At 45.3% G+C, this 23212-nt stretch overlaps 1 protein-coding gene across 1 annotated transcript in view; it reads left to right on the forward strand.

Moving 5' to 3' along the window:
* Positions 1–22696, forward strand: part of LOC144491864 (cadherin-related family member 3-like) — an 85141-nt gene extending 62445 nt beyond the window's left edge. Inside the window, exons 13-18 of the mRNA XM_078210154.1 lie at positions 412–647; positions 2033–2238; positions 7699–7718; positions 7823–7854; positions 9464–9512; positions 22518–22696. Of these exons, the coding sequence (XP_078066280.1) occupies positions 412–647; positions 2033–2238; positions 7699–7718; positions 7823–7854; positions 9464–9512; positions 22518–22696 (722 nt within the window). The remainder of the gene's footprint in view (positions 1–411; positions 648–2032; positions 2239–7698; positions 7719–7822; positions 7855–9463; positions 9513–22517) is intronic.
* The last annotated feature ends 516 nt before the right edge of the window (positions 22697–23212 follow it).

The following is a 23212-nucleotide window of genomic DNA, read 5'->3' on the forward strand; positions in this document are numbered from 1 at the left end:
TTAGCCCGATGGTGGGGTCCTGACCATGAAGCTCTGACAGTGGGGTACCCACAGTAGAGTCCTGACAGTGGGCTACTGACAGTGAGGCTCTGACAGTGAGGCCCTGATGGTGAGGCTCTGACAGCGGGGTAGCCACAGTAGAATCCTGACAGTGGGCTACTGACAGTGAGGCTCTGACAGTGAGGCTCTGATAGCGGGGTAGCCACATTAGGGTCTTTACAGTACGGTCCTGACAGTGAGGTACTGACAGTGAGGTCTTGACTGTGGGGTATTGACAGTGGGATCCTGAAACTCATGGGACGAATCCTGCCCGTAGTTTCTTTTGCCATCGTTCTGTTACAATGAAAAGTAGAATAATCTGTCAATTGACTTTGCACCATGTTACTTTATTCCAATTAATTTTATTTACAGGGAATGTGAACAATCATTTTGGTTTTGACCCTACCCGTGGATCTGAAGCTCCTAAACTAATAGTTAAAGCTCCCTTTGACTTTGTGGGAAAAGAGGATGTTCAGCAGGAATATCATCTCATTGTCAACATCATTGATGACAATATTAAGAAGGTCAAGCCAAGGACAGGAACTGTTGTGATTGACATCACTGTGGTTCAGACAAGAACAACTGCTCCAACAACAACATCCTTTTATGTGAGTGCTTCATGTAATGATGCAGCATATCAGCAGTTAATCTTCAAATTAGAATTACAATCTATTCCGACAATAGCAGATGATTAAAACATGCCTGAAAGAGGTTAATTAGGGAACAGTAAGATTTTTATTTAACTTTTGTTGCAGTTGGTAACCACTCGTTTAAATGCGGATTAAAATGTTTTGTGTTTAACTTCCTGAACAGCAAAATCCATTGCCCATTGTACTGTGGGGCCATATGGATGAGGAGGATCTCAGTCGATTGTCGGGGTTTGTGCTGAGTTGGCTAGTCTCAGTTAAGAACTACTATTGCTAGTCTCACCCTTTCAGCAATGAAGGGGAGAGATCAGAAAGTCCACTCTCACACTTCAATCCTTTGCTTGCTAGTAATGTAGGTGAAATGCATTGGGTGGAAGTCCTGTCTACTGCAAGGATGTACCTTTAGTCTTGAAAGAGTTTCTAGGACCAAGGTTACTTGAATAATTTCAGTGGGCTCTCCAGCCAATGCCCAGGGATCAATTTAAAGGCAGGAGTCAGGTAGGCTTGAGCTATCTTGCGCCCACATGCAACTTAGAATGGGCAGAATCCCTTGTGCTGCATTTTAGAAAGGTTTTCAATATTTCTTTTAAAAGGGCACCTATACAATTCAAGGCCCCAATTCGCCCACTAGCCTCCACCCACCCGAAAGTGACCTGCCAGGCAGCTCCGCATGAGAGCCAGGCAATTTCCCATCCGCCCTGACCTGAAATAGCTGTGTGCTGCATTTGGCTCAGGTTTCATGCTGGCACAGACCAGGCTGGCCCAGTCGCTACACCAAATCTGTGCCAATTCCAAATGCAGCAACAAATTTGGATGAACAAATTTCTGTTCATCCAAATAAAATGGGCCATGGGGTGGCACAGTGGTTAACATTGCTGCCTCACAGCTCCAGGGACCCTGTTCAATTCCTACCTTCGGTGACTGTGTGGAGTTTGCATGTTTTCCCCGTGTCTGCGTGGGTTTCCTCTGGGTGCTCCAGTTTCCTCCCATAATCCAAAGATGTGCAGGTTCTGTGGTTTGGCCAGTCTAAATTGCCCTTAGTGTCCCAAGATGTGTAGGGTTAGATGGATTAGCCATGGGAAATGTGTGGGTTTACGGGCATAGAGAGGGCCTGGGTAAGATACAGAAAGTCAGTGCAAACTTGATGGGCCGAATGGCTTCTTCTGCATTGTAGGGATTCTATGAGTTCCATGAAGCTTGACCTAAATACTGGCCTACACTATTGCTTTGATCCTTCACTTAGAATCCTCAACAAAAAAAGAAGCTTGCAACTAAATTCAACATTCATGAATTCATTTGATCTCATCACAATCTCAAGGTAATGATTTCCTCTCTTGTTTAAACAGAAGAGAAAAGGACTAACCGTTATTAACACTGCTGTGAATACTTACAATCAAGCTGACTGGTATGTCCCCTTCTTTCTTACACTGCTGGCAATCCTATCAACATTCCTCTTTGCCTTGGGCCTGTACATTATCTTGAAGTACACCAAATGTATGGAAATGTGCCAGAAGGCGTGTACCAGAAAACCAAAACCACAGCCACCAAAAAGGTAAGTCCTTTAAAATTAAATATGATGAAGATATTTTAGATTTGAGAGATTGTAAATGAGGAGATTTATGTTCCTATTAATTTTAGAAAATGTACTAGGGGAAACTAATGGGGCTGAAGCTGATAAGTCCCCTGGACTAGATGGGTTGCATCATGGGATATTAAAGGAAGTAGTTACAGAGGTGGTGAAAGCACCAGTAATAATCTTCCAAGAATCCTTATATTCTGGAAAAGTCCCAAGGATTGGAAAACTGCCAATGTAACACCCTTATTCAAAAAGGGAGGGAGACAAAAAGCAGGTAACTATGGACCACTTAGCTTAACATCTATCATTGGGAAAATGTTAAGAGTCTATTATAATAGCACAGCATTTAGAAATAGGGGTTGCCCATTTAAGACAGTGATGTGAAGTAATTTCTTCTCTCAGAGTATGTAAATCTATAGGATACTTTGCCGCAGAGAGCTGTAGAGGTTGGGTTGTTAAGTAAGTTCATGGTTGAGATAGACAGATTTTAATCTGTAAGGGGATCAAGGTTTATTGGAATAAGGCGGGAAAGTGAAGTTGAGGATTATCCTATCAGCTCAGTCACGATCTCGCTGAATGGCAGAGCAGACTCAGTGGGCCGAATGGCTTCTGGCCTTATTTAGAAATGTGTTTAATTTGGAATTAGCCTTGTGGAAATAATGAAGCTATTGCTATATTCAACAATCTCTGAAAATGGGGCCTGTATCATGAAGGGTGATTAACCAACTTTTTGCAGCCTGCTCATTTGAATGACTTCTACATCCAACCAGTGCGAACTGTGCTGTTCTTTGGCTGGATGCACAGCAGGGAGCTAATACAGTGACTGGTACCACTTAAAGTGAGTCTACACCATGTAGAGAGGAGGTGATGCAAGTCATTTTTCAAATATTGCACTGGAAATTCTACTGCAGGAGGCGGAAAGGAGGAAGGATGTTCTGTATCTGCAGGGGTCAGGGGGCCCTCCAGACTCACAGCAAACGGCAATGAGAGCAGATAGCCATGGAAGTTATTGCCAGGAGGCAAGTCTTGAGAAACTAGATAGATTACTGCGAAAGCCTCAATTACCTCACATGTGTGGTCAGGGCATCTTCAAAAACCATATCATAGCAGCTGGGCCACTAGCCTTGGTGACTGCTTGAACTTCCACACCTCCATCACACCTCTACCAACAACCGCTATCCAATCTCCTCTCTCAACAAGACAGCAGCCATCCTCTTACCCCTGCCACTCTGCCTGTGCCCTTATTGTTACCTGTCAGACAACCAGCTCTGACTGCTATCACGCCTGCCAAGATGGTGCAGTCTGAAGCTGGGCCTTTTAGGCTTAGAGATACTCCAGGTCTTCCTCCAAGGACATCTCCACGGTCATCTTCAGTCTTCCCCACTGAAAGTTAGCAGCCTTCCACCAGCCATGTAGTGGCTACAGGGGTAGTACTGTGTTAGAGCACTGGTTTTTGGAAAGTACCCACAAGAGAGGCACTAAAGGATTACTCAGGGATGATTAGCTGACTTTTGTATGCAATACGGCATGATCCCATTTATAAATTTGACTTGGAATGTTTATTTGATAGTGTCTTTTATTTTTGCATTATGGCCAAGTGAACATTGCAATAATGATGAACCGAGGGATGATGACGTGTAGGAGTGTTGGTCAGTAGGGAATTGGGGTTGAGGTTATTGTATTACACGTGGATAAGTTCTTCATAAACATCCTGGTTGGAAAGGAGTTCTCAACCTTACTTTCTCCCTTCCTCTTCCTCCTCCTTTTCCTCACAATCCTGCCCCTCACTGCTCACCGTACAGCTGGTGACAATGTCCCTCCTTCGTGAAACTGAGGCCATTCAGTCTGCAGCAGACTATCAGGTACTTTGTCACTTGGTCCATCAAATATTGCACTGTTCCTGGAGAGCAGTCCAAGCAACAGAAACAAAATACTGTGGATGCTGGAAATCTGAAATAACGATAGAAAATGCTGGAAATAAGCAGGAGGCCAGGCAGCAAGTGTGGAGAGAACAATTGAATGAAGATTTCAGGTTGATAACTTTCATCAGGACCTGGTGCCTCAGATGGACCTGGCACATTGCACTGCTGATGTGGAGGTGCCGGCGTTGGACTGGGGTAAACACAGTAAGAAGTTTAACAACACCAGGTTAAAGTCCAACAGGTTTATTTGGTAGCAAAAGTCACACAAGCTTTCGGAGCTCCAAGCCCCTTCTTCAGGTGAGTGGGAATTCTGTTCACAAACAGGGCATATAAAGACACAGACTCAATTTACATGAATAATGGTTGGAATGCGAATACTTACAACTAATCAAGTCTTTAAGAAACAAAACAACGTGAGTGGAGAGAGCATCAAGACAGGCTAAAAAGATGTGTATTGTCTCCAGACAAGACAGCCAGTGAAACTCTGCAGGTCCAGGCAACTGTGGGGGTTACAAATAGTGTGACATGAACCCAATATCCCGGTTGAGGCCGTCCTCGTGTGTGTGGAACTTGGCTATCAGTTTCTACTCAGCAACTCTATGCCGTCGTGTGTCGGCCTTCGCGACACACGACGGCGCAGAGTCGCTGAGCAGAAACTGATAGCCAAGTTCCGCACACACGAGGACGGCCTCAACCGGGATATTGGGTTCATGTCACACTATTTGTAATCCCCACAGTTGCCTGGACCTGCAGAGTTTCACTGGCTGTCTTGTCTGGAGACAATACACATCTTTTTAGCCTGTCTTGATGCTCTCTCCACTCACGTTGTTTTGTTTCTTAAAGACTTGATTAGCTGTAAGTATTCGCATTCCAACCATTATTCATGTAAATTGAGTTTGTGTCTTTATATGCCCTGTTTGTGAACAGAATTCCCACTCACCTGAAGAAGGGGCTTGGAGTTCTGAAAGCTTGTGTGGCTTTTGCTACCAAATAAACCTGTTGGACTTTAACCTGGTGTTGTTAAACTTCTTACATTGCACTCCCGCAGAATTAAGGCATTGTGATGGTTAGATTCTGTCTTATTGGAGATGCAGAAACTGATAGCCAAGTTCCGCACACATGAGGACGGCCTCAACCAGGATCTTGGGTTCATGTCACACTATCTGTAACCCCCACAACTTGCCTGGGCTTGCAAAATCTCACTAACTGTCCCGGCTGGAGATGATACACATCTCTTTAACCTGTGCTTAACCCTCTTTCCACTCACTTTGTCTGTACCTTTAAGACTTGATTGCCTGTAAAGACTCGCATTCCAACCATTATCTTGTAAATTGAGTTTGTGTCTATATATGCCCTGTTTGTGAACAGAACTCCCACTCACCTGATGAAGGGGCAGTGCTCTGAAAGCTTGTGGCTTGTGCTACCAAATAAACCTATTGAACTTTAACCTGGTGTTGTGAGACTTCTTACTGTGCTTACCCCAGTCCAATGACGGCATCTCCACATTATTGGAGACGGTCATTGTCTGGCACTTGTGTGACACAAATGTCACTTGCCACTTACCAGCCCAAGCCTGGATATTGTCCAGATCTTGCTACATGTGATCAGGGAATCTGAGGAGTCGCAAATGGTGCTGAACATTGTGCAATCATTGTCGAACATCCTCACCAATGACCTTATGATGGAAGGAAGATCTTTGACGAAGCAGTCGATAATGGGTTTGTCTATATAGGGACTCCTGCATTGATATCCTGGGACTGAGATGATTGACCTCCAAACAGCTACAAATGTCTTCCTTTGTGTTAGGTGTGACTCCAATGAATTGAAAGTTTTCGCCTGATCTCAATTGACCCCAATTTTGCCAGGGCTCATTGATGCCACACTGGGCCATATGTTGCCTTAATGTCAAGGGCAGTCACTCTCATGTCACCTCTGGAAACAAACTCTGTTCCCCATATCTGGACCATGGCTCTAATGAGGTCAGTTGCTGAGTAGCCCAGGCAGAATTTAAACATCAGTGGGCAGGCATTATGGTTGTGCTACTGCTTGTTAGCACTCTTGACAACAACTTTCAGCTTGTCCTGCTCTCTGGGCCATTTGGTCATTCTATGTCATGTTGTATTCCAAGGGGAATGGTCATTAGTGCAGCCATGTCTGCAAGCAACTGATCGATATGTAAGCCTCGAAGTTTGCAAAAGCCCTTCAGCACCTGTCACACTATTCCCTGTAGACCTGTGCAATTTGAAGCAGGAAGTCCCAAAAGCAACAACAAGGGATTGAAAAAATCTAGTCAATCCAGCCACTGGAGTGTAGCATTTCACTCTGTGGATGTGGGAGTTGGATTCTGAGAAAGGGGATGAGGTGAGGAGAACAGCTTTTAAAATGTGGAAGTGGCAGAGGCTGCTCAGAATCTGTGGGATAGACAGAAATCCGAATGAATGGGTTAGATCGAGAATAGAAATTCAGGAATCTAAGAAGGTGGTTAAGTATAGTTGGAAAGAGAAAGATAGTACAGGTACAGACATTGGAAATGAAGACCCAGCAGCCTTGGCTTACCAAGAATGAAAGAAGAAATTGAAGGTAAAAAACTGTAGAGGAGGAAGAAAAATTGGATGGGTGGATAACATTGAGACGTGGGTTGAGGGAGGCTTGAAGAAACCTGGAGAAGAAGCAAGATAATGTCACTGGCCTCACTAAGGATCTGGTAACAACAAATGAACAGACAAATAGCAAGTAATAAATCCTTGTAGATTCATAGCAACTGGAGAATCCCCGCTCTTATCTCAGTCCTAAATGGGAAACTTCTTTAAACAATGTCCCCTGGTTCTAGCCTCCCACACAAGGGGAACATCCTCCCAGGATCCACCCTGTCAAGTTCCCTCAGTATCCCATCACCTCTAGTTTTTCTAAACTCCAATGGGTAAGGGCCCAACCTCAACCTACTCAAACGTTTCCTGTAAGATAACCCTGTTATCCCAGGATTCAGTTGCTTGAACCCTATCTGACCTGCTTCCAATGGAATCATATCCTTTCTTAAGTAAGGAGGCCAAAACTGTACATAGTATTCTAGATGTGGGTCAGAATTTTCCAGTGCCCCTGCTGCAGGTTTCCTGTGGCGGAGCTGGCGAGCCAATGCAATCTCTGTTCACATTGGCGGGACTGGAAGATCCCGTCTGTGTAAAGGGCTTGAAAATTCCACCCGTGGTCTCACCACACCATGTACAACTGTAGCATAACTTCCCTACCTTTATATATCAATCCCCTTGCAATAAACACCAGCATGTTATTTGCCTTCCTAACTAATTGCTGCACCTGCATACCAACTTTTGTGATTCATGTACCAGGATGCCCAGATCCCTCTGTACCACAGAGTTCTGCAGTCTCTCTCCACTCAAATGATATACTGTTTTCTATTTTTTTTTGCTGGAAATGTATAAAAACAAGAGTAAAGAACTGTATTGTCTTGTGATATTTCCCTTATCATTAACTTTTTGTTGTCCTGCTATTTTTGTAGGGTGAAGATTTACCTACCAGGTAGATATTATTTTTGATTAAATTAAACCTTAAAATCACAATACCAAAACAAGCCTAATTTATAATGTATCTTTGCAATAAACTTGTTTTCTTTCTAAAAACAGAACCTAAGAAAGAAAAACTAGAAGTTGTAACGGTAAGCATTAAGATTTCCAGCTGAGGAATTCTTTTTATTATTAAGGGTTGATTTTACAAAGTTGTGCGTTGGCAGGACTGCTGGTGTACGAGGAATCCATGGGTGGGATTTTCCGACCACACATGTCCCAAGACCGGAAATTCCTGCTCGAGCTCAACAGACCTTTAAAGGCCGAATTTTCTGTCTTGCCTGCTACGATTATGGCGGGCAGGATGGGAAATTTTCAGCCCATGTTTAGGAATTGCAGTATTCCTAGAATCTCCACAGTGCAGAATGAGGCCATTCAGCCCATCAAGCCTGCACCTATAACAATCCCACCCAGGCCTTATCTCCATAACCCCGTGTATTTATCCTGCTAATCTCCCTGACACTAAGGGGCAATTTAGCATGGCCAATCAACCCAACCTGCACATCTTTGGAGTGTGAGAGGAAACTGGATCATCTGGAGGAAACCCACACAGACACGAGGAGAATGTGCAAACTCCACACAGACAGTGAACCGAGGCCAGAATTGAACCCAGGTCCCTGGCACTGTGAGACAGCAGTATTAACCACTGTGCCACTGTGCCGCCTTATGCTTCTCCCAGATTTCCCTCTACTAAACAAAATAATGCCTGGTACACCTTTACGGCAGGTAAGGCCACGGCTGGGAGTGTGATTTCATAAACTCAACCCTGGTAGATGGCAAATATTGTAGTGAAATGCCAAATTCACATAATGAAGATTATACGATGCAAACCTGGAAATGGAGATGTGGAGAATGATTCCCCTATGTCCTTTCATCTCAGGAAACTGGATTTGAGTCCAGAAAACCTCCTCTCACTACTTCTGAGATGTCTCCTCAAAATCGCCAAGGAGCCGCCCGCCTATCAACAATCTTCCTCAGAAAGAGCACAGGGGTGGGTTGAGGGAAGAGTAGGAGGTTGTGAAAATGTTACGTTGGCACAGTGGCCAACCTCCTGAGGTTGAAGCATGCTATTAACTCACTTTAGAGGGAACTTTACTTTGAGTCTAATATTATTATATAACCAATCACATCTGTTGTTAATGTTAAAGAGCAAAAATGCAAAGTTTGCAGTTCAATAAATTTGTGCTGTAGGGGATTAAATATTTGGTGAAGGGTGATCTTTCCCACTGATCAAAACACTCCCAGCTACCATCATGGAAGGGTTGAATTGGAGTTTATTCCCGTTAGACTGCATGCTTGACACTGATGCAGCAGTTAAATCTTTCACATTGCACAATACCAAATTATTCCGCAGCTATTAGCAATGGGTGTTGACAGGAAGACTACCTGGCAGAGTTGGCCTCACAGCGCTAAAATGCGGAAATGACTTTTTAAACTACTGCCTTTACATTCTTAATGTAGAAAAGAGATCGTTATCTTGTCAACACTGTTCTAACATTAGAAACTTCTACAGCAGCTGGAAGCTGATGATCACCATTCCGCATATATTTAAACAGCACATGTGGAACTCTGACTTATATTTTTATTACAAGGATTGAATGGGACTGCATAATAAAAGCTTGGACAAGCAAATAAATATTGCCAACATTTTAATCTGACTGAATGCAATTTGACTGATATGCCATTGGCCTTTCCCCACAGGAGGTAACTAAGTATGATACTGTTTTCGATGGACAAGCAGTTGATCCAGGTAATGCTTGATGATACTTTTTTCCAATGGAAAGAGGCATGTGTGCTTCCTTATTCACACGGATAATCTCAGGTTAAAAGCCCTGCAGAGCAGTGGTCTGGTAGCTACAGCCTCACCATTAAATTTACAACTTCCAATTCAAACTTTCCAGCATCTTTGAGTGCTATGTACGTTGGGGCATAGCCCCTTTAAGGGAATGGATCATGTGTGGTTCAGGTGGGTTTAAACTAATGTGGCAGGGGGGTGGGGATCAGAACAATAGGTCAATAAGCATAGAGGCTGGGAACGAGGTTGGGGCCAAGACAAGGCTATCTAAGAGGAAGAGCATTCTGGGGGAGGATGACCTCAGTGGGCCTGGAGGTCTGGAGTGCATCTGCTTCAATGCAAGGAGCGTCACGGGCAAGACAGACGAGCTTAGAGCCTTAATGCTTGCGCGGAACTTGGATGTGGTTGCAGTGACGGAGACTTGGTTAAAAGAAGGGCAGGACTGGCAGCTGAATATTCCGGGGTATAAGTGTTTTAGGCGAGACAGAGGAGGGGCGAGGAGAGGTGGGGGAGTAGCTATGCTGGTTAGGGAGCATATTACAGCGGTACAGAGGGTGGACAATATGGAAGGGTCAGGTAACGAGTCACTGTGGGTGGAGCTCAGAAACAGGAAGGGCGCAGTCACTATGCTGGGGGTATACTACAGGCCTCCCAATAGCCCACAGGAAGTTGAGGAATGGATATGTAAGGAGATTCTGGACAGGTGCAGAAAAAATAGGGTTGTTGTAGTGGGAGACTTTAATTTCCCTCACATAGACTGGAAATCGCTTAGGGCTGGGGGCCTGGACGGGGAAGAATTCATAAAATGCGTACAGGAAGGTTCTTTGGAATAATATGTTGACAGTCCAACTAGAGAGGGGGCTATACTGGACCTAGTACTGGGGAATGAGCCCGGTCAGGTCATCAAAGTTGCAGTAGGGGAACATGTGGCAAATAGTGACCACAATTCTGTAAACTTTAGGATAGTAATGGAAAAAGAGTGTTGTCCTATGGGTAAGGTACTGAATTGGGGGAAGGCTAACTATCACCGGATTAGGCAGGATTTGGTGGCTGTTGATTGGGAGAGGCTGTTCGAGGGTAAATCCACATCTGGCATGTGGGAGTCTTTTAAGGAGCAGTTGATAGGACTGCAGGACAGGCATGTGCCTATGAAGAGGAAGGATAGGAAAGGTAGGATTCGAGAGCCGTGGGTAACCAGTGAAATTGTGGGTTTAATCAAAAAGAAAAAAGAGGCATACATGAGGTCCAGGCAGCTAAAAACAGATGGAGCACTGGAGGAATACAGAGAAAGTAGAAAAGAACTCAAACAGGCAGTTAGAAGGGCAAAAAGGGGTCACGAAATGTCCTTGGCAGACAGGATTAAGGAGAATCCTAAGGCATTTTATACATACGTTAGGAACAAGAGGGTTGTTAGGGAAAGAATCGAACCTCTCACCAAAGAATTGTTCCCAGGAGCAGGCTGAGGGTAAGAGAGTGGGTTTTCTGACTGTAATTAATTATTTATTTTTTCAGTTAATTTTGGGTTTAAAATCGGAGGTTTTTTTCAAAACCGGAAGTCGGGCCAGGGGAGGCCTGGGGAAGTTTTTGGAGGGTTTAAAAGTGCACCAAAGTATACAGCGGGCAGCATCGTAGTGGGCAGCAGAGTGAGTGGGAAGTTGAGTGAGCTGTCAGGGCTTTGGCTCACAGGGCTTGGACGAGCAGGGGTGAGTTTTTGTTTCCTTACACTCTTATTAACTTTTCACTGTCTTACTTGACATAAAGTGTCCAGTATGAGTGTGAAACCAGTGTGTTGTTCCCAGTGTAGGATGTGGGAGGTCCTGGAGGCATCTGGCCTCCCGGACATCCACATCTGTGAGGGGTGTGTCGAGCTGCGGTTCCTGAGGGACCGTGTTAGGGAGCTGGAACTGCAGCTCGAGGATCTTAGGCTGATGAGGGAGAATGAGGAGGTGATAGACAAGAGCTATCATCAGGTGGTCACACCAGGGCCACGGGAGGAGGCCAAGTGGGTGATGGCCAGGAAGGGTAAGGCTAGGGTGGCTGAGAGCACCCCAGTGGATTTGCCCCTGCACAACAAGTACTCCTGCTTGAGTACTGCTGGGGGGGACAGCCCGGCTGGGGGAAGCAGCAGTGGCCGTGTCTCCGCAGTGGAGTCCAGCCCTGTAACTCAGAGGGCTAAGGAAAAGAGGAGGAAGGCGGTATTAATCAGGGACTCGATGGTGAAGGGGACAGACAGGCGTTTCTGCGGAGGTAGGCGGGATTCTCGCATGGTGGTCTGCCTCCCTGGGGCCGGGATCCAGGATGTCGCTAGTCGTGTCCCGGAAATCCTGAGGTGAGAGGGAGAGGAGCCTGTGGTAGCGGTACATATTGGTACCGCTGATGTGGGTAGGAAGGGAGAAGGGGTCATGAAAAGGGAGTACAGGGAATTAGGGAGACAGCTGAGAAAGAGGAAAGCAAAGGTAGTAATCTCAGGATTACTGCCTGTGCCACGGGAAGGTGAGGGCAGGAATGGAGTGAGGTGGAGGATGAATGTGTGGCTGAGGGACTGGTGCAGGGGGCAGGGATTCAGGTTCCTGGACCATTGGGACCTCTTTAGGGGCAGGGGTGATCTGTATACAAAAAACGGGTGGAACTTGAATCACACGGGGACCAATATCCTGGCCGGTAGGTTGGCTAAGGCTACTGGGGAGAATTTAAACTAGATAGGTTGGGGGGAGGGGAGCTAGAAGAGTTGACTGGGATCAAGGAACTAATTGATGGGGGGGAGGATGCAGGGGTAAGGGGAATTACAAAATTAATGGTAGAGGAGAGGGTGCAAGTGAATGAAGGCGGTAATTTAGATAAGGGAGTAGAGGGAGAGGGTGTTCGCGACTCATCAAAGCGGGTCCAGATAAAAGCTGGAATAAGGACACTTTGCCTGAATGCACGAAGCATTTGGAACAAGGTAAATGAGTTGATGGTGCAAATCAGCACAAGTGGGTACGATCTAGTGGCCATTACAGAAACGTGGCTGAAAGGTGACCAGGACTGGGAGATGAATATCCAGGGGTATCAGGCGTTTAGGAAGAATAGACAGGAAGGAAAAGGTGGTGGGGTGGCGCTATTAATAAGAGATAATATCAGGGTAGTACTGAGGGATGACATAGGCTCTGAGGAACAAAACGTGAAATCATTATGGGTAGAGATGAGGAATAGTAGAGGGAGAAAGACACTAGTAGGTGTGGTATATAGGCCCCCAAATAATAATGTTGAGGTAGGGAGGGCTATAAACAAGCAGATAAGGGATGCGTGTAAAAACGGAACGGCAATAATCATGGGGGACTTCAACATGCACATTGACTGGCAGACTCAAGTCGGTAAGGGTGGAATGGAGGAAGAGTTCTTAGAATGCTGTCGGGATAGTTTCCTTGAACAGCATGTTACGGAACCGACGAGGGAACGAGCTATTTTGGATCTGGTATTGTGTAACGAGGTAGGTAGAATTAAGGATCTTATTGTGAAGGACCCTCTTGGGTCTAGTGACCACAATATGGTCGAATTTCTGATTCAGATGGAAGAGGAGAAAGTTTGGTCCCAAACCAGTGTCCTCTGTTTGAACAGAGGGAAATATGATAGGATGAGGGATGAATTGGCTAAGGTAGACTGGGAGAGCAGGCTGGCAGGTAGGATAGCTGAGGAACAGTGGAGGATTTTTAAGGAGATCCTTTTCAGTTCTCAGCAAAAATATATTCCAGCAAAAAACAAGGATTGTAAGAAAAGGGAGAACCAGCCGTGGATAACGAAGGAAATAAAGGAGAGTATTAAAATAAAAACAGCTGCGTACAGAGTGGCCAAAAATAGTGGAGAAACAAGTGATTGGGAAAAATTTAAGAAACAACAAAGAGAGACTAAGAAAGCGATAAAGAAAGGAAGGATAGACTATGAAGCTAGGCTAGCAATTAATATAAAAAATGATAGTAAAAGTTTTTATAAATATATAAAAAGGAATAGAGTGGCTAGAGTGAATGTTGGACCCTTGGAGGACGAGAGGGGGGAGTTAATAGTGGGAAATGAGGATATGGCTGAGTCTTTAAATAAGTTTTTTGTGTCAGTCTTCACGGTGGAGGACACAAATAGTTTGCCAAATATTAACGATAGAGGGTTGGCAGCAGGAGAAATACTTAATACAATTAATGTTACCAGAGAGGCAGTGCTGGGTAGACTAATGGGACTGAAGGTGGACAAGTCCCCGGGTCCGGATGGAATGCATCCCAGGGTATTGAAAGAAATGTCAGAGGTAATAGTGGATGCGTTAGTGATTATTTATCAAAACTCGTTGCATTCTGGGGTAGTGCCGGTTGATTGGAAAACGGCTAATGTTACGCCGCTGTTTAAAAAAGGAAGGAGACAAAAGGCGGGTAACTATAGGCCGGTCAGCTTAACGTCTGTAGTAGGGAAAATGCTGGAATCCATTATTAAAGAGGAGATAGCAGGGCATCTGGATAGAAATGGTTCGATCAATCAGACGCAGCATGGATTCATGAGGGGAAAGTCGTGCTTGACGAACATGTTGGATTTTTATGAAGATGTGACGAGGGCGGTTGATGGAGGAGAACCGGTGGATGCGGTGTTTCTGGATTTCCAAAAGGCGTTTGATAAGGTGCCCCATAAAAGGCTGCTGAAGAAGATTAGGGCACACGGAGTTGGGGGTAGTGTGTTAAAGTGGATTGGGGACTGGCTATCCGACAGGAAGCAAAGAGTCGGAATAAATGGGTGTTTTTCCGGTTGGAGGAAGGTAACTAGTGGCGTGCCGCAGGGATCGGTACTCGGGCCGCAACTGTTTACCATTTATATAGATGATCTGGAGGAGGGGACGGAGTGTAGGGTAACGAAGTTTGCAGACGACACAAAGATAAGTGGAAAAGTGAATCGTGTGGAGGACGGAGAAGATCTGCAGAGAGATTTGGACAGGCTGAGTGAGTGGGCGAGGATATGGCAAATGGAGTATAACGTTGAGAAATGCGAGGTTATACACTTTGGAGCAAATAATAACAAATGGGATTACTATCTCAATGGAAACAAATTAAAACATGCTACCGTGCAAAGGGACCTGGGGGTCCTTGTGCATGAGACGCAAAAGCCCAGTCTGCAGGTACAACAGGTGATCAAGAAGGCAAATGGGATGTTGGCCTATATTGCGAGGGGGATAGAATATAAAAGCAGGGATGTCTTGATGCACCTGTACAGGGCATTGGTGAGGCCGCAGCTGGAATACTGTGTGCAGTATTGGTCCCCTTATATGAGGAAGGATACATTGGCATTGGAGGGAGTGCAGAGAAGGTTCACCAGGTTGATACCGGAGATGAGGGGTTTGGATTATGAGGAGAGGCTGAGGAGATTGGGTTTGTACTCATTGGAGTTTAGAAGGATGAGGGGGGATCTTATGGAGACTTATAAGATAATGCGGGGGCTGGATAGGGTGGAGGCGGAGAGATTCTTTCCACTTAGTAAGGAAGTTAAAACTAGAGGACACAGCCTCAAAATAAAGGGGGGTCGGTTTAAGACAGAGTTCAGGAGGAACTTCTTCTCCCAGAGGGTGGTGAATCTCTGGAATTCTCTGCCCACTGAGGTGGTGGAGGCTACCTCGCTGAATATGTTTAAAGCGCGGATGGATGGATTCCTGATCGGTAAGGGAATTAAGGGTTATGGGGATCAGGCGGGTAAGTGGTACTGATCCACGTCAGATCAGCCATGATCTTATTGAATGGCGGGGCAGGCTCGAGGGGCTAGATGGCCTACTCCTGCTCCTATTTCTTATGTTCTTATGTTCTTATGTTCTCTCAGGGACAAAGGAGGGGAATTATGCTTAGAACCAAAGAAAGTAGGAGAGATCCTAAACGAATACTTTGCATCAGTATTCACAAAGGAGAGAGACATGTTGACTGGTATTGTCTCAGAGAGATGTGTTGACCCGTTAGAAAAAATCTCAATTACAAGGGAGGAAGTGTTAGGTATTTTAGGAAACATTAAGACAGACAAATCCCCAGGGCCGGATGACATCTATCCTAGACTCCTCAGGGAGGCGAAAGATGCAATTGCTGGGCCTCTAACAGAAATCTTTGTCTCTTCACTGGACACAGGTGAGGTCCCAGAGGATTGGAGGACAGCAAATGTGGTCCCATTATTTAAGAAGGGTAGCAAGGATAACCCGGGTAATTATAGGCCGGTGAGCTTGACGTCCGTGGTAGGGAAATTGTTGGAGAAGATTCTTAGAGATAGGATATATGCGCATTTAGAACTGAATAATCTCATTAGCGATAGATAGCATGGCTTAGTACGAGGGAGGTCATGCCTCACAAATTTGGTTGAGTTTTTTGAGGAGGTGACAAAAACGATTGACGAGGGAAGGGCCGTGGATGTCGTCTATATGGATTTTCGTAAAGCGTTTGACAAGGTCCCTCATGGCAGGCTGGTGCAAAAGGTTAAATCTCACGGGATAAAAGGTGAGCTAGCTAGATGGGTGGAGAACTGGCTTAGCCATAGAATAGTAAGAAGTTTAACAACACCAGGTTAAAGTCCAACAGGTTTATTTGGTAGCAAAAGCCACACAAGCTTTCGAGGCTCTGAGCCCCTTCTTCAGGTGAGTGGGAATTCTGTTCACAAACAGAACTTATAAAGACACAGACTCAATTTACATGAATAATGGTTGGAATGCGAATACTTACAACTAATCCAGTCTTTAAGAAACAAAACAATGGGAGTGGAGAGAGCATCAAGACAGGCTAAAAAGATGTGTATTGTCTCCAGACAAGACAGCCAGTGAAACTCTGCAGGTCCACGCAACTGTGGGAGTTACAAATAGTGTGACATAAACCCAATATCCCGGTTGAGGCCGTCCTTGTGTGTGCGGAACTTGGCTATCAGTTTCTGCTCAGCGACTCTGCGCTGTCGTGTGTCGCGAAGGCCGCCTTGGAGAACGCTTACCCGAATATCAGAGGCCGAATGCCCGTGACCGCTGAAGTGCTCCCCAACAGGAAGAGAACAGTCTTGCCTGGTGATTGTCGAGCGGTGTTCATTCATCCGTTGTCGCTGCGACAACGGATGAATGAACACCGCTCGACAATCACCAGGCAAGACTGTTCTCTTCCTGTTGGGGAGCACTTCAGCGGTCACGGGCATTCGGCCTCTGATATTCGGGTAAGCGTTCTCCAAGGCGGCCTTCGCGACACACGACAGCGCAGAGTCGCTGAGCAGAAACTGATAGCCAAGTTCCGCACACACAAGGACGGCCTCAACCGGGATATTGGGTTTATGTCACACTATTTGTAACTCCCACAGTTGCGTGGACCTGCAGAGTTTCACTGGCTGTCTTGTCTGGAGACAATACACATCTTTTTAGCCTGTCTTGATGCTCTCTCCACTCCCATTGTTTTGTTTCTTAAAGACTGGATTAGTTGTAAGTATTCGCATTCCAACCATTATTCATGTAAATTGAGTCTGTGTCTTTATAAGTTCTGTTTGTGAACAGAATTCCCACTCACCTGAAGAAGGGGCTCAGAGCCTCGAAAGCTTGTGTGGCTTTTGCTACCAAATAAACCTGTTGGACTTTAACCTGGTGTTGTTAAACTTCTTACTGTGTTTACCCCAGTCCAACGCCGGCATCTCCACATCATTAGCCATAGAAGACAGAGGGTAGCAGTGGAGGGGTCTTTTTCCGGTTGGAGGTCTGTGACTAGTGGTGTTCCGCAGGGCTCTGTACTGGGACCTCTGCTGTTTGTGATATATATAAATGATTTGGAGGAAGATGTAACTGGTGTGATCAGTAAGTTTGCGGACGACACGAAGATTGCTGGAGTTGCGGATAGTGATGAACATTGTCAGAGAATACAGCAGGATATAGATAGACTGGAACATTGGGCGGAGAAATGGCAGATGGAATTTAATCCAGATAAATGCGAAGTGATGCATTTCGGTAGATCTAATGTAAAGGGGAGCTATACAATAAATGGCAGAACCATCAGGAGTGTAGACACACAGAGGGACCTGGGTGTATAAGTCCACAGATCCTTAAAGGTGGCAGCACAGGTGGAGAGGGTGGTGAAGATGGCATATGGCATGCTTGCCTTTATTGGATGGGGCATAGAATATAAAAGTTGGCATATGATGTTGCAGCTGTACAGAACGATGGTTAGGCCACATTTGGAATACTGCGTCCAGTTCTGGTCACCACACTACCAGAAGGACGTGGAGGCTTTGGAGAGAGTACAGAAAAGGTTTACCAGGATGTTGTCTGGTATAGAGGGTCTTAGCTATGAGGAGAGATTGGGTAAACTGGGGTGGTTCTCCCTGGAAAGACGGAGGATGAAGGGCAACCTAATAGAGGTGTATAAAATTATGAAGGGCATAGATAGAGTGAACAGTGGGAAGCTTTTTCCCAGGTCGGAGGTGATGAACACAAAGGGTCACGGGTTCAAGGTGAGGGGGGCAAGGTTCAACACAGATGTCAGGGGGACGTATTTTACACAGAGGGTGGTGGGGGCCTGGAATGCACTGCCAAGCAAGGTGATTGAGGCGGACACGCTGGGATCGTTTAAGACTTATCTAGATAACCACATGAACAGACTGGGAATAGAGGGATACAAAAGAATGGTCTAGTGGGCACATGAGCGGCGCAGGTTTGGAGGGCCGAAGGGCCTGTTCCTGTGCTGTATTGTTCTTTGTTCTTTGATCCTGGGTGTCCTGGGTGATCCACCCAGGAACTGCCCTTTCAAGGCAGTTGTCATTTGGAGTGTGGAGCGAGTAAGATCTGCAATAAATACCTGTGTTCCCTGACACCTGCCTGTGGAGTGAGTTCTTGAGGATACTCCTCAGCAGTAAAGAATTTAACAATAATTTTAAGACAGAACATCTGGGGAAAAGGAGAACAGCATTAGAATCATAGAACTCGGCCCATCGATTCTGCACCAACCACAATCCCACCCAGGCCCCATCCCCGTAACCCCATGCTTGTACCCTTGTTAGTGCCCCTGACACTAAGGGCCCGATTTTACCAAAACTTTGTGCGAAATCGCGGTAAAGTTGGGCGTCGAGCCTATCCCGCGATCTGCACCCGATTCCGAGCAGATCGCGGCTTTACCGACACGCGACCCGTGCCCGAATCGCCCAACCCTACCGCCAAATCCCACTTTACCGTCTTCTGGCCCGTTCCGCATCCGTGCTTTTAGCGACCTGCAGAATAAAAGTCCGAAGCGGATTTCTATTCTGCAGGGGAACCTCCGGAGCCCTCTCTGCCCTTGTGAAGTCACCGTCCTCCTCGACCATCCTTCACGGACCCCCCCGCTAACCACCCCGGCAGACCCTCCCCCCAGATCAGACCCCCCTGGGAGGCAGGCCCCCCCGGCAGACCCACCCCCCCCACCCCAGGATCGGACCCCCCTGGGAGGCAGGCCCCCCCCGGCAGAGCACACCCCCAACCTACCTCGATCGCTGGTCTCCCTCCACCATCCTTCCATTAGCAAGATAAGCTGTATGTTCCTCAGCTAGATCCACTTTGGTCAACACAAAGATGGTCCTTCTGCCTTGTGGGTCCATCTGGCTCACCAAGCCAGTTACAATACTGCATTCAGCATCTACTGAACCATCTTGGATACAAAGGATAATGAATGGTACTGGTCGATCTTCCTGGTGCTATCAGTACTGTAACATCAGGAATGGCTACCGACACCAAGGATATAATTTTTAGCATAAGCAAGGCTTACATGCAGAACCCTAATGCCATTATCCTTTGTATCCAAGATGGTTCAGTAGATGCTGAATGCAGTATTGTAACTGACTTGGTGAGCCAGATGGACCCGTCACACCCCCTCTCCTCCCCCCCCCGCCCCACCCATTCCCCCCCACACACACACACAGAGGGTGATCTGGGTCCTGCCCCCTCTCCTCCTCCCACCCCCACCCCAGAAGGTGATCTGGGTCCCGCCCCCTCTCCTCCTCCCCCCCCCTTCCCCCCCCCCCCCCCCCCCCCCCAGAGGTGATTTGGGTCCCCCCTCCCCGATGATCTGTGTCAGAGAGCCGCTCTCTCTGCTTTTTTCTCCCCGCCCGGGTGTGCTGCTTCGGATTTTTTTTTGAACTGCGCATGCGCAGTTCAGAGCTCCGATCGTTCCAGCAGCGCTAAGCCCCGCCCACAGCGCAAATCGGACCGGAGCTGGCAAAACGCGTATGGGTGCGCTGCAAAGAGGATTCCGGGCTCGGATCTATTTGACTCCCAGATTCGGCACTTAGACTCAAAATGGTAAAATCAGGCCCTAAGGGGCAATTTGACATGGCCAATCCCTGCACATCTTTGGGCTGTGAGAGGTAACCGGAGCACTTGGAGAAAACTCATTTAGACACAGGGAGAATGTGCAAACTCCACACCGACAGTGACCCAAGCTGGGAATCGAACCTGGTACCTGGGTCTCTGGTACTATGAGGCAGCATGCTAATCAGTGTGTCACCGTGCTGCCCGTGCTTAGGATATTCCTCTTACCCACAATACTCGAAGTGTGCTTTGTGGCCGGTCAGAGGAGCAGTGGCAGTGACAGTCTTAATGCACATTTCTATGGATTGTCTTTCATTCTTGCACTGATGAGAAAGAATCGATATGAGGCTGGAAATGATAATTGGAGAGGAGAGACCTTTTACAGAGTGGATAAGTAAGAGTTCACAATTGAACGTGTCCCCTAAAGTGGCACCTTATGAATATGACTCCAAATCTATTCTGTATGCAGGATCTCCAGGAAATATTGGCATATTCCCAGGTATGCTTGCAAATGCTGATGTAATCCCAAGGATTGCTAGCTCAACTGGAAAACATTGTCAGCTATCCAAAACTAAAGGGTGCCCTAATTGAGAAAATATAACACTCAGAGCTGAAATAACAGATTAATATTTCATTAAGGTCAAACTGCCACAATCATCTTAGATCTTAATCACCACTCCCATTTTCCCTTGGACCTCCTCTTTGGTTGGCATTAGGAAGTGTCAGAGTAATTGAATTATGAATGGCTTATGAACAGTTAGATCTATGCTGGTAGTTGACTTGATGTAAATGAGACCTGACTATCAACATAGTCCAAGGCTTCCAATGCTATTGGGTGAGTACTGTCATTACTAAACTTACTGCCAACTTGATTTATATCTATCATAGTGGCTATGCTACTGATCGAGTGATCCAGGATAAAAACAAAATACTGCGGATGCTGGAATCTGGAAAAAAAACCAAGAAATGCTGGAAAATCTCAGCAGGTTTTACAGCATCTGTGGGGAGAGAATAGAGGCAACATTTCGGGTCTAGATGACCTTTCATCAGAGTAACCCAGGAGCCTGGACTCATAAATTATAAATCCCACCATAGCAGTCGGGGAATTAAAAAATTCAATTAATTAAATACAAACAGGACTTATAAAAAAATCTAGGGTGGGATTTTCTGGCCTTGCTTGAATTGAGATTGGAAAATCCCGCCTGAGGTTTTGATTTGATTTGATTTATTATTGTCACATGTATTAGTATACAATGAAAAGTATTTTTTCTTGCGCACTATACAGGCAAAGCATACCGTATATAGAGAAGGAAAGGAGAGGGTGCAGAATGTAGTGTTCCAGTCATAGCTAGGGTGTAGAGAAAGATCAACTTAATGCAAGGTAGGTCCATTCAAAAGTCTGATGGCAGCAAATTCAACGGTCAATGGACCTTCCCTTCGTCCGCCCCTTTCCCGCTCCAATTCCTGTGGTGGACGGGGCGGTAGAATTTCGGCACTAATATCAATAAAGATGACAACGAAACTATTGGATTGTTGTAAAAACCTACCTGGTTGATTAATGCCCTTCAGGAAGAAAATCTGCTGTCCTCTCCTGTCTACTCCAGACCCATGGCAATGTGGTTGATGGTTAACTGCCCTCTGAAATGGCCTAGCTATATACAAGAAGGTTGCTCATCACCACCTCCTTAAAGGGCAATTCTGGGTGGACAATAAGTACAGACATTTCCAACAATACCCACATCCCGTGAATGAATCAATAATGGACAAGCCAAAATCCGAGTCTACAAGAGTGATTCCTCAGAAGTGAAGTGCTTTGGGATGTCCGTAGGATGTTAAAAGCTGTAATATAAATTCAAATTTTACTTTAATTTGATGCAACAACATGCTGCAGCCCTGTCTGACATGGGAAGCATTTTTCAATGTCAGCCTGATATTTCAAATTAAATATGATGACCTTGAAAGTCTAAGCATGAAAGATGCTGGGGTTTCTGTCATTTCCTCCCATGTTACATGGTTGATGTTGAAGCATATTTTGGGCAAGGTTCTTATGGTACAGTGGACATGGCCTTATTATGAGGTGTCAAAGTTAGGTAGCTTTAGCTTGGTAATATGATTTTGCATCCATTTACTTCGCATCATTTTTGATATTTTACTCGATCGGCGATATCCTGTCCACTAGGTGCATGTTCAGCTTCAAATATGATTACCATCCTCTATTACACCACTCCCAGCAAAATATTCAAACTATCATCAGCAATGGGGTAGTTCTGCTTATGTTCCTTGCCACCCTTTTCCAGCTACACTCAAACACAACTAAAACAAGCAGCTATGTTTAAATGAAGCATCCCTTTAAGAATAGCCGCTCTCATGATTCTCCACACCCTTTCATTCATTTCACTCATGGGGGAAATGTAGGAATCAGATTTGAATTACTGTTCTAAGCCAATGCAATTTAACCCAGCTAGACCAACGGAAAGAGCACGGTAATCCTGGTTCCATTTCTCCTGGGATGACTGAATCGGGGCCTCATGTTTCTTCAGTAGACTCGGATTTTGACTTTTTCCTCATTGCTAATGCACAGTTCGCAGAACTACTGAGTATTAATTCGGACTTTGTTTTCCATTCCTACTTTAATATCTGAGTAATGATGTCCCCATTGAAAATAATAAATATGTTTAATTCAGTTACAGGGAGATGGTATGAGTACAACAGTGCAACAGGAGCAAGGAAGTGGAAGGAAGCTAATGAGTCAAATGAGACAAACATGAACAGTGTGCCGGAGAAGGCAGAGCCCGAGAAACCCCAGGCACCTAAAAAAGATGAATTAACTCAAGGAAAAAGAAAGGGAAATTTGAAATATTAAATATTTGCTCATTTGTACAATCTGCACAATTCTGTTGAACAATTTATAATTTTAATTAGTAAGTACATATAGTATTTTGTTCAGTGACGTATTCTTAATTATAAAACAGAAATGGATTTTGAAATGTGATTAATATCACTGATTTATCCATGATTTTCAGCCAATGAATGCATAGAATGCATAAAACTTTAATCTTCAGCCCACAAAAATATTTTATTATATTATTCTAAGTATATTAGAATTTTGCAGGAATGTAAAATACCCCTTTGCAATTAATCACAACCTTAATATTTAAAATGTTCTAAGGAGCAGTGCAAATAATGGAAGTTTAATGAATCAATAATAAAAACAATTTCCTTATTATTATCTTAATTTAACTAACTTATTGACTCATTTATTAAGCCTGTGCTTTTGTTGAATCGACTGTTAGCCATGGGGGTTGCTGTCCTTCTGGCAAATGATCATAGTCGAGATCTTTTGTGTATTGGCGCTTTTGGTACTTTTGGCGCTAATTAT

Source organism: Mustelus asterias, chromosome 3, assembly GCF_964213995.1.
Source record: "Mustelus asterias chromosome 3, sMusAst1.hap1.1, whole genome shotgun sequence".
In the NCBI taxonomy this organism is placed as follows: Eukaryota; Metazoa; Chordata; class Chondrichthyes; order Carcharhiniformes; family Triakidae; genus Mustelus; species Mustelus asterias.